The sequence below is a fragment of the Aphis gossypii genome, chromosome 1 (assembly GCF_020184175.1).
Source record: "Aphis gossypii isolate Hap1 chromosome 1, ASM2018417v2, whole genome shotgun sequence".
Taxonomy (NCBI): domain Eukaryota; kingdom Metazoa; phylum Arthropoda; class Insecta; order Hemiptera; family Aphididae; genus Aphis; species Aphis gossypii.
The window spans coordinates 27,947,905-27,960,224 of NC_065530.1; the positions used below are offsets into that span (position 1 = coordinate 27,947,905).

Sequence of the window (12,320 nt, forward strand, 5' to 3'; positions counted from 1 at the left end):
CCCCTTTTACTGTAATTTGAAATATTTGATACATTTTAGATATGATTCTTTAAGGTTCAGTCCATTAATTGCTGCTGCTGCTTATAGAGCTGAAGAAGAAGAACACAGAGCCAAGTTATTTGGTTATCATCCTCAAGCCCATTTAAGACCAAAAGACCCATCTCCTAATACTCATCGATCAATGCCTCCAGATATGCAACTACCTAAAAAAGAAGAATCTTCTCAATCTAGGTAGTGCAAAACTTAAAAAAGTTTTTGAATTTGAATATATTTTATTTTTATAGTCAAAATATTGACATAATAAATTTAATGTTAATTTATTCTTTTAATTTCTCATCACTACCCTTATTAGTGTCCTTTAAACATAACTATATTATTCTTCTATGTATACATTTTTATTTTACATATAAAATGTAATGAACAATTTTTACTTATAATTATTATTTTATGTAATTTCTAAAAATTAATTATGTGCAATTAATTTAATTTCAATGATTTCTATTGAATTAAAATGTAAGTAATACCATTTTAATAAATTTATTCTTTGGTTAATGAAATATTATGAATTTTTTTTTTTAAATCATGTTGTATTCGTGCAATCAAGTTCTTATTTTTTTCAAAAATAAATATATATAATATATATATACATATTAAATTGTTTGTAACGCCTGCAACATTCTTTGTAATAATTATATAGGACACACAGGGTTAATTTTTATTTTCTGAACTGATTTTTTGACCCTTGATATATATATTTATATCACGTCACAGTTGTATACTACCAAATTAAATTTAAAAATAGATAAGAAACCCAACATTTTTAATAAATATTTAATATTATTTGTAAAAAGTGTTTTAATGAATTTTCATTGCTTTTGTTCCTATTATTGTTTAATATAATATATCTGTGAATACATAATTTTTACATGGAAATAATTTTAATTATGATAAATTTGAAAAAAGAAATAAACCCCATTATTTAAGTTACCAGTTAAAAATAATGATAATTTTATTATTATTATTAAGTTAATAAAGTAAATGTTTCGTGCATTGTGTTTTGTAAAGTATAGACACTTATTAGTAATTTTGCTACATTAACTTAAAACTTATTGTATATACAAATAATACTGATAAACGGATAAAACCTGTGTCTTTCTATCTACAATAATACAATTAAGTATTTTATTTAGTATATTATTTTATAAAGCAGATTTACTTATTAATTTGTCTATATTGAGGAATCGTTTTGCACGATAATCAATATTCTATTTTAATCTCATCCTAGTAATAGTTGCAAATATATGTATATATTATATATTTTTATGTTTTTTTTGTCAAGCTTAGGAAGCATTGTGTTGTATTATAAAACTGAGTATAAAACTTATTTCTATTATGTGATTTATCAATATACATATTATGTTATGATAATAATATTATCATGTTATTTATTGTACTTAATAATTTTTTTGAGAATTTGTGAAAGAAAACTTTTTATCAGTTATCTTTATATTTCATAAAAAATTATAAAATAATTATATTTCATCCAGCTACATGAATTTATAAATGGGTTATTTTTATAATCATAATTGATTATTTGCTTTTTCAATTAATTTCTACATTTTAGAATGCAATTGGTGTTTCATAGTTTTAATTTGTTATTTTATTTTACGTGCCAGTGATAAGATTTTCAACCAAAAACGCTGTTAGAACATTATAATAAATATGGTTATAACTTATAATACACATAAAACAAAAACTTTGTAATTATGTATAGATTTTAAATATTTTATTGTGATTCTAATGTTAATTAAGTAAGTGTATATATACTTGTAAAGTGATGATACAATAATACAATTTTATGTACCACATAACTGTTTTTATTTACTACTGAGACATTAGACAATAATACTATAATATTTGTACCATTATTAATTTTTCTTTGCCTACTTTCCAATGACCATTAACATCATTAAATGCTAATTAAGAACTACAGATGAAAATTATTAAATTTGACAAAATAAAAAATTATTTATTTTTAATATATTTTATTAGAGATTATAAATTACATTTTTTTTTTTTTTGATTTTAAATTCTGATTACAAAATTCAAAATCAGTGAATCGGCTTTCATTAAAAGTTAAATTGAGAGCATTTAGGCCCTAGTTTTCCTGGCTATGCAACCTATATAACTTGTACATAATATAAAGTTGTTTACATAATAATATACTCGTAGATACTATTTATTATATTTTAATTTGTATTGGAAAAACAAAGGTCAAGGCCATATTTATGTTTACCTCTGTTATTTCAGGATTTATCAATAAATTATTAAATAGACCGGTTTTAACATTTATAACTTGAACTATGACCTTCTAAATCTCTACTTTTATATTGTGTAATTTTTTTCTGATGTTCATTCACTTCATTCACATAGCTATAGTGTATTTGGACGCGACTGGTAGTGTTGAACGATTTCGTGTAGTCTTTGTTTATTCTTTTTTTCCTTGTATGCGTTTATACACAAACTGCATTATAGTATAATTATTACCTTTTTGATTTTTTAGTACCTATACAATACATTTATACATACAAACATACATATATAATATCATCCTCCGTCTGTCGCTTAGAAATCAAAAATGTCCTTCTTCACGTTTTTGGACAAGTTCGTGTTAAACTTGTTCAATCTATTTTGTTTCGTGAGTACCTACTTACTATTTAGTATTTTCTATAATATAATATTATAATGTCATGATAAATTTAAACATTTCATCAATGTATTTATATTATATTGCTTTAATACGTAGATAATTCAGTATTTTTTTGTGACATAATAATATTATATTCAGTCTTTATATAAGTAATTATGTAACATAATAAAATATAGATAATGATAACGTATTATCTATGTATATTTGTTTCATGCACTGAGATAGATAAGATATACTGGAGCGCGCACTCGGCCGTAAAAACGAGCCGTCGTGTTTGACGTTACCCCCACCACCGAAGGGCAAAACATTTCATTTTTACATAGGAAAATACGATGAATTTGTAAATAACAATTTATTTTCGTTCTTAATAGCTGAGATATTTACTCAAATGCCTATATAATCTCAAGCCTTTTCGTTAGTTTGTAATTTGTTACAATTTTGTATACCTAGTACCATATTCAATATGGTTGTCTCGTGTTCAGCTTTTGGATGTACTAATAGGCACATTAAGGTGGAAGTATTTAGTTCCACAAGTACCTAAATATTAACATTTTATACAGTTTTATTGTGGCCAGGGGCCCGGAGGTTTCTTGAAGCCCCGATGGTTTTATAATTTATATAATTAAATATTTAATCAATGAGAAGCGGAAAAAATACCCAAACTACAATTACACCTGAAAAAAGCCCAAGAAAATAAAAGTGCTATCATTGTAATCTTATATTTTGAAATATTTTATAAACTGTGGTTGATTGTTGATTATACAATGGATTTACAATCATATAATACATTTTTAATAATAAATAATAATATTTTTTAAATAATTTTATCATATAATTATTTAATAGAACATAGGAAAAAAATATTAAAAATACAAAATATTCTCGTTTGTGGTAACATAATATGATAATAATAACTAATAATTATAATACGAGAGATCATAGTCATAATAATTAAATAATATATAATAGTAAATTGTTAATTTAAAAAATAATTTTCGATAAGTAGTCTATACAATCATGATAAAATTCTACAATAACCTCTAGGCTATATCTATACATAAAAAAATTAAAATTAACTTAACTGTATAATAATGATAATTAACTATAAAAGCTAAGTTAAAACAATACAAAATTTAACTGAATAAGTTATATTATATTAATAAGTTTGATTGAACAAAAATAACTAACAAATTAAGTTATTATACCTACCTAAATATTAATATTTTATATATATAGATTTCCACTTAATAATCCTGAATTACTTAAAAAATGGTTGATTGAAGTTAAAAGGAAGAATTTTATACCTACAATGTATAGCACTTTATGTAGTGAACAACTATTTTAAACAAAAATGTCCATTGTAAATCTCAAAATCCCTGCTTGATCACTTTCCATATCGTTATATCTTATATTATAATCATGGTAATACAATAAGGTAATGAATAATTACTACTACATTTAATTTGTTAAAGAAATAAGAAAATAAATTAAGAATTATGAACGAAAATAATCATAACTACACGTATACATAAGCGCAAATTGGTTTAATTTGGTGGGGGGGCTTAAGCCTTGACTATTTATATATTGAAAAAATCCGCGGGTACTAACTACTAATGTTGAACCATAATATTATTAGTATCTTAAAATTTAACACAAAGTTTTAATGGTATTTATACGTTATAAAAATATTATATCTATATATTCCAAAAATATCCAACATGTTAAACATTAATATATATGTTATATTTAATATTTTATATATAATAAAAGCATGTATAAATACAATTGTTTAGCAAATAGCAGTTTAGCTTAAGGACAACATTCTATCTTTTTGTGAAAAAATATTGAGAACTTTTTCACTATCAATAATGATATCCCTTTCTATATGTAATAATGATACATTGGTAAATTATATATTTATATAGACGAACGAGTTTTAAAATTAGAATTGGGGAAACAACTACAACAGTCGATAACGATCGATATTACCACCACACAAATTCGAGATATGTCATGTAGGTACCTATTGTATTTATCATGAAAACATTATATTATACCTAATATTATTATACGTAGCCTGAAATGTTACATAATCTCCAAATTACGTATATTATTGAATACCTATTTGAATTATGATTACTTTTTATTCTAAAATTTTTATATAATGCATAGGTATATTATGAATTATATGAACACTTACTAGAAAAAAAAGTACACTAATCAAATTTCAAAATTATTGAATTTTGAATAGTTTGCGGGCAACTTATAAATTGGGGGGGCTAAATATGACTTTAGGGGGGCTAAGCCCCCTTAGCCCCCCCGCGATTTGCGCCTATGCACGTATATCGTATGTAAAAATGAAATGTTTTGCCCTTCGATGGTGGGGGAAGCGGGATTCGAGACGGCTCGTTTTTTGTATCATTGCGGGAATGGCGAGTGCGCGCTCCAGTATATCTTATCTATCTCAGTGGTTTCATGTGTTCGAATCGCAGATATCAGGTGTTGGTATTTTGTGGATCGCGTACTTCATGGACAAAAATATATACAAATGGTCCGATTTCATTGATTCGTCACTGATCACAGTGCCTCAAATACTGACGGTCGTCGGTCTCGTACTTCTAGCCATCGCTATTATCTGTACGTTTCTTGCACCCAAGAATATCAAATGTCATTTATCTATGGTAATTATACTTGCGCAGTTGCCTATACATAACCATTGATCATTTTAAAACGACTAAATTAATAATAATACAAGCAGACTTGCCGGCTGTCCCTAGGCGTTCTCTAGAAGTGATAATTTTATTACGTTCTAAAATATATTATGTACTCTTGTCTCTTAAATAACTACACAAATGTTTGATTTTGATAATTTGCTACAATGGTAAATTAATGGTATTGACTGCTGAGGCTATATTGTCATGATACTTCGTTTTAAAGTGAAAGTGTAAATATTGTAAACAGTATATGTGACAGCTGTTTGTCTTGTGGTAGTGACTTAAATTATTGTGCAGTGCAATATTGGTAACGTACCAAGAGGTATTGGCAATCATTCGTAAGCAGATAATTTGGAACGCTTGAATGATTTTAGCGTTTGCTGATTTGGCCGAGCTACCAAAGTTCAATAACTTAGAACTATGGATAACTTGCAGTAGACTTTTGTACAAAACTAGGCGATTAGAAACGTCCATTAATTCAGTGAAAGGTCTTAGCAAAGAATAGATGAATTCATCTATTCTGTGGTCTTAGTCCTTAAAATATGAAGGCAGAGAAAAGTGTATGTTTATTGTAAAATGTCTTTTTATAAATCTTGATAAATATAATAATGTTATTTAATAGTTATGATACTATGCCTAATTTTTCCATTTTTCGTTATGAAAATTCGTTACGAAAGTTTTATTATTTTTATACACTTGTTGTGTAGAAGTAATTCAATACTAAAATGGCGACCTACAATCTGACTACATTTTCTGACTTTTCAGTCCAAATTTTTATTTATTTTTAACTATAAGATTTTATATAAAGGAAGAAATGTAAAAGCAAACATTTTTGCAGTGTTATACCTATCCCTTGTAATCCGTAATCCGTATATTCAAATGAATACATACCTATTACCTAACTAAAAAGAAAAACAAAATAGAAAAATAGAAATTAAGTAGCATCTTATTTAAACTTTTTGATTGAAATATATTAATAACCTATCAAAAACAACTAAATTAAAAAAACAATAACATAACCTATCTATTTTTAGTCAATTCCTACTAATGATGAGTTACATAAACATAGCTATAGATTAATTTTATAAACATTTTATAATTTTACATTAATGTGTTTTCAATTAATGTTTCACTTTGTTAAATTCGTTAAATATTCTTCTTAAGTGCATACATACAAAATATTTAAGTTCATAGTTGTTGTTCAATATCTATTATTACAAATAATCTCATTATATAATGTAAACAAAATAATTTGGTAACATTAATACTATTAGTATTTAGTGGACACTGTACACAATGTTTAGGTACACAATCTTTATAAAACTTTTAATATTTAAATACATTTCTTGTTAGAATTTATATTGTCACTAACTTGTGGTATAAAGAACATTAACAAATTGGTGTAGATATTTTATATTCAATTATTAGATTTACTACAAACTTTTGCGATTTCAAATTATTGATACATAAGATATGCCTATATGGCCATATTATGACCATATTTACAATACTTATAGAAATGACGAATACTCGTTCAAGAGTCCTGAAAGTCTGAGGAATATGGTTAAGCGTTTTATTTAATCGAGTTAAGGAAATATTTTCTACCTGTTCAAAGTTACAATCGATTAATTTAGCCAAATCATTTGACTACGCATAACATGTCATAAACTTATAGAATCATAAATAAGGAACTATTCAAAAATTGGAAAAACTATTTAATTATATAATGTATAATGGCTCCGGTAAGAAAATAATCATTTCTTTTAAATTAGGATATGTGGTATAATCAACAATACAGTCGACGCAATTCACTACCAAAATTCAGCGGGTTCCAAATTCCAATCCATAGATATAACTGACAACTATACGTCATAATGTATACATTTTTACTTCCTCATTTTTATCCAATTTCCACGTGACATGTCGTTAGTCGCAACTTTTTTCATATACTCATACCTGTTCATAGGCGGAAATCGGGGGGGCTTGCGGGACTAAGCCCCCCAAAATTTTAAGGTAAAGCTGCTCTAGTACAGTAGTGCCATATAGATGTAATGAGCATATATTACTTAGCCCCCCCCCCTCAGAAATTTCCGCTTATGTACCTGTTGAGTGTTGATACATTTTTGTTATGTACCTACCCAATTGGATATTTGGGAGTTTTGAATCGCACTAAAATATCTAATATATAGTAAAATTATAGTCATATATAGATAAATGTATGAATGTATTATACAAGACCATTTTAATCGACCTTAAACAGCATAACCCACCGATTTTATTGATACCTATGTTGAAAAAATATAATATAGGCTTATTAACTTCCCAATGATATTTATTAATAAGCCAGTGGGCAAGGATTCAGTGAAGCCGGTGAAGGACACGATACGAATTATAGATGCAGCATGTCTTCTTTCTTACGAGTTTGCACAGACTGTCTTAATCTTTTAATAACTTAAAAACTATATATTATGTAATAACTAATGTATATCAATATTTTTATTTATTACTCGTATACCATATTTATATATAGTTATCTTTGCTGCTCGTTCTCATCTTGATTGGAGAATTCGTGTTGGGCGGTATAGTATACCACATACGTAGTGAAGTAGAACAACACGCATTGCAACAAATGGAATACACAATCAACGGTTACAATCAAACCGGACACGAAACTTTTAGACAATCCTGGAATGTACTACAATCTAACGTAAGCTTAATGATATAACAATGATAATAATTTTTAACAAGTAAACATAGTTTTACTCACTTAAATTAATAAAAATGAAATATTTCCATCTTTTAAAACTCATAAAACATATTATTTTACACGTATATTAAATGCACATAAATATTAGTAAATAGTAATAAAGCTACATACCAGCGAGTATATTACTCTATTTTATCCCAGACATCATCGTATTACTAGGTATACAAAAAAATATATTATTTTATTTTATTTTGATGATTTCTTTAGAATTATATGTATGTATGATAAAAACTAACAAATTTATTCATAAAACATTTAAATATTTGATACATTTTACAACATTTTTATAACATCAAATCATTTTAATGTGTTGACTGTTGAGTGAAAAACTATAAAAATATACAAATACTCGTATGAATATTGTCAAATAACACATCAGGAAAACGTATACTACTATTATATTATATTTAAATACCTATATTTAGTTCAAACACATGAAGGTGTGCATAAACATGTAAATTCACTAAAATCATGCATGTTATTACACGATAAGGTAGTTTGGCGGTTTCTATACTAAGTATATTATATAATTTTCTTATGTCTACTACTTAATTTAGTTTGTAGTCACTAATCACTATATACTATATAGTCGGCCGCACTATAAGTCTATATAACTATATGCTATTTTTCTATAGAGTGTTCGAGTATAATAATGCCCGTTTTCAGATCGAATGTTGCGGAATTAGCGGACCGAAAGATTGGAAGTCGGTTTCTCGCAGCGGTAAACTGCCTGCGTCGTGTTGTTACGCCTTGCAAATTGATGAATCTTGCACGGAAATCAATTCGTACACAAACGGCTGCTATGATGAGTTCAAGAACAGTCTCCAGCATAATAACCGAATAATATTTTGGTCTGCTTTAGGATTTGCTTTAATTCAGGTATGTTTATAAACAATGTATTATTATTGTACATATTTGATATTATATGATACAAAAATATTAGGTTAAGTATATACTTTGTCACAATATCGTTATAGGTCAGTGCGCCCAGTGCGGTCACGTTATATTATTTATATCTTTCTAATGTATTAATTATACATTTGTTAGAGTTACTTATTATAATATTAGACATCACTATTTACACCTATATGGAGCTTTGTTATGACTTAGATATTACAGATCAATATAATGATTGTGTATGAATTTTTTATTTCAGATATCTGCTGTGATTTTAGCATTTTATACCAAGTGCACTGTTGCTAACGAACTTAACGAATATGAGAAAATATAATGATCATTATTCATTATTATATTGCGGTACTGTTTAACATATAATTTACGTTCCTGCAATATTCATATAAATATATTATGTACTTACCTATACCTAATACTTTACTTTCGATATCATCTGACTTGTCAATATTTATATTAAATAAGGAATTATAGATATTATTTTTTATAGTTGTATACTTATGTATCATTAAATAAATTAACTTTAAATTACTTACCTATATACCTAATTTTTCGGTTCAAAAAATTATGATATGGTCTGTGTTGGTAAGTATTTAGAATTTGCAGGCTTTTTCCTTGTAGAACTGTAAGTATATAATATACTTTATTGAAGCATTTTTTTTGAATTGATTGAAAATGTGACTATGTAAATAGACAACTTCGTCAAAATCTGAACTTTAGCTTAAAAAAAACTTAACTTAAGCATTAAAAAAAACCGTATGTGTAGCTTAACGCTAAACACATGTAGGTAGTAGATTTATTATACAAAAGCTGTACTTATAATAAAAAAATTAAAATAACTTGGACGTGATATAATACATCACATTAGAATTAGTTTAAACTAAGATTTTTTTATGTCATCAGTTATCACTTATCCATTTTTGGGTCTTGTGAGTCTTCTTAAATTTTAGGGATATTTTCAGAAAAATATATAAAATATTATTTAATTAAAGGATTGACGTGGGTGTAATTTAAAATGAAATTTGCCCAATTTTGATTGTAGATACTTTTAGATGTTAGTGATGGTTTTCATTTGTTACATTGAAACCTATATATTATCTAGGTACTAATGTACAGAAGTTAATACATTTTACATGGACACATAAACATTGAAAACTTATAAAGACTTATAGCTATTATGTGTGTTCGATGTTCAACGTAGGTTATCACTTAAAAAAAATGTAATTCGAGATATTTGACTTTATTAGCTTATATAACAATATACTTGGTTGTTGCCTTGTTGAATAATACTAGTGGGAATTTAAGATTTCGTAACGAGAAGTATAATGCTTATTGTATATTTTTTTTTACTACTTACTACCAAACTTATTTATTAGAAAATAAAAACGAATTTTATTTTTCATAACTAAGTTTATTTGATAGTCTATATTTATTAATTTTATACATTTATTTTTATATATCTACTTGACTATTATTTGTATGTATATTATTGAAAAAAAAAATTATATTTTTATAGATTTTTGCTATTATTAGACATGTGTATTGTTGTATTATTTATTTAAACAAGTTTGTAAAAAAATGGAAACTTCTAACGAGAATTACATTTTATAAATTAGCCAAAATTTTGAAGACTAAATAAGCTGAAAAGCATAATATGTTATGTACAATGTACATTGTACATGTACGCCCAATGAGTAATGAGTAATGACTGTATACAATATACATATACAAAACATAATGTTTGCTATATATATGACAATCTATCATATTATAAATTAGTAAGACTACAAATTAGCTTCACTTGGTCTATTTAAATGTTTTATCTTATACATCTACCTACGCAGTAACTCTAATGAGTATAATAGTCATCTTAGTCATCAGAACAGATAGTAGTAGAACATAATACAACATTCATTATAAAAAAAAATTATTTCATATATACCTACAGTGTGATCATGATTTCACGTAACACTAAATATCTCGTTTGGATGACCACTACGTAAAAATAAATTAATTTTCAAATTTGGGGGGGGGAATTTCCTATACTACACCAAAAACAGTTGGGGGGGAGTCCAAGGAGATATTTTCCATTTACCGTTATATCAAAAATAAATTTAAAAAATCGCTTACTTATTATTTAAATTAAAAAAAATTATTTTTTTTAAATGATTAGGTACCTAAATTTTTAAGTCGATTTGACACTTGGTTCAAAATTCAAAACTAACTGAATGATAGTCATAAAATTTAAAAAAAAAAGCTGTCTCCACGAAAATCTTGCATTTTTTGTTTTAACAATAATAATATTACATAAGTTTTATTTTTTTTTTTTTATAGAGTATTATTTTATAAGCTGTGATAACACTCATTCAGTCATACAGCACTACTGTAGAATTTATTAGTGTATACACCCGTCGACACATCCTCCTGGAAACAACAGTCCACACTCCACGCTATCCAATATTATAGGTAAAAAAAAATCACCCAGATAAAAAAAACCATGAAAAAAAGTTACGGTACAAATAAACTGATATTTTCCACTGTACTTATTATTTTATTTTACAAATCTAATCTGTAGATAGTAGATAGTAAATGACAATTGACATAGGTACAATATACTAGTTTTATGGTTTGTCGCACGCATGATGATGAATGATGATCATTGATTATCTATATAATTATTATATATTATAATTTATAATATAGGTACCTACTATTATATATTTCTAGTTTATAATTTGAGTTGTATTCGAATGTCATGAAATAAAAAAATTGTGATTCATATAGTAGCATATAGCTTATAGGTAGATATGAAATGCCAAAATGTTATTCGATATTCTAAAAAGTCACCAATGAAATGCACTGTAATATTAATTACAAACTGAATTGTATTCAAGAAAATAGGTTAAAATATAAGAAACAATTTTTATATTTGAAAAAATACATTTTTCTATAAATAAGTAATTTTGATGTGACGGTAAATGGACAATATCTCCCATGACTGTTTTTGGTGTAGTAAGAAATTTTAGCCCAAATATATTTTCGATGAGGATTGCGGACATTTTCCCTTATTTTTTTTTCTTTAAGTTAACTATTTAATAATTAATATTATTTATTATTTAATATGAAATTATATCTTATTTCATAAATATAATAAATTATAATTGTAAATGTAATTTTATATACCTATTTATAATAGGTAGCTAAAAGATTGTCTACA

The 12,320-nt window shown here is 25.9% G+C and overlaps 2 protein-coding genes across 2 annotated transcripts in view; both read left to right on the forward strand.

Annotated features, from left to right (window-relative positions):
• The window catches only part of LOC114121627 (autism susceptibility gene 2 protein-like), a 37,968-nt gene extending 29,960 nt beyond the window's left edge, over positions 1–8,008 (forward strand). Inside the window, 2 exon segments of the mRNA XM_027984037.2 lie at positions 40–2,698; positions 7,955–8,008. Of these exon segments, the coding sequence (XP_027839838.2) occupies positions 40–235 (196 nt within the window). The 3' untranslated portion in view covers positions 236–2,698; positions 7,955–8,008.
• LOC114121618 (tetraspanin-4-like) lies at positions 7,158–9,422 on the forward strand. The gene is made up of 4 exons (XM_050198501.1): positions 7,158–7,166; positions 7,955–8,131; positions 8,858–9,070; positions 9,348–9,422. Exons 1-4 carry the CDS (start codon positions 7,158–7,160, stop codon positions 9,420–9,422), a joined length of 474 nt encoding a protein of 157 aa, XP_050054458.1.
• The last annotated feature ends 2,898 nt before the right edge of the window (positions 9,423–12,320 follow it).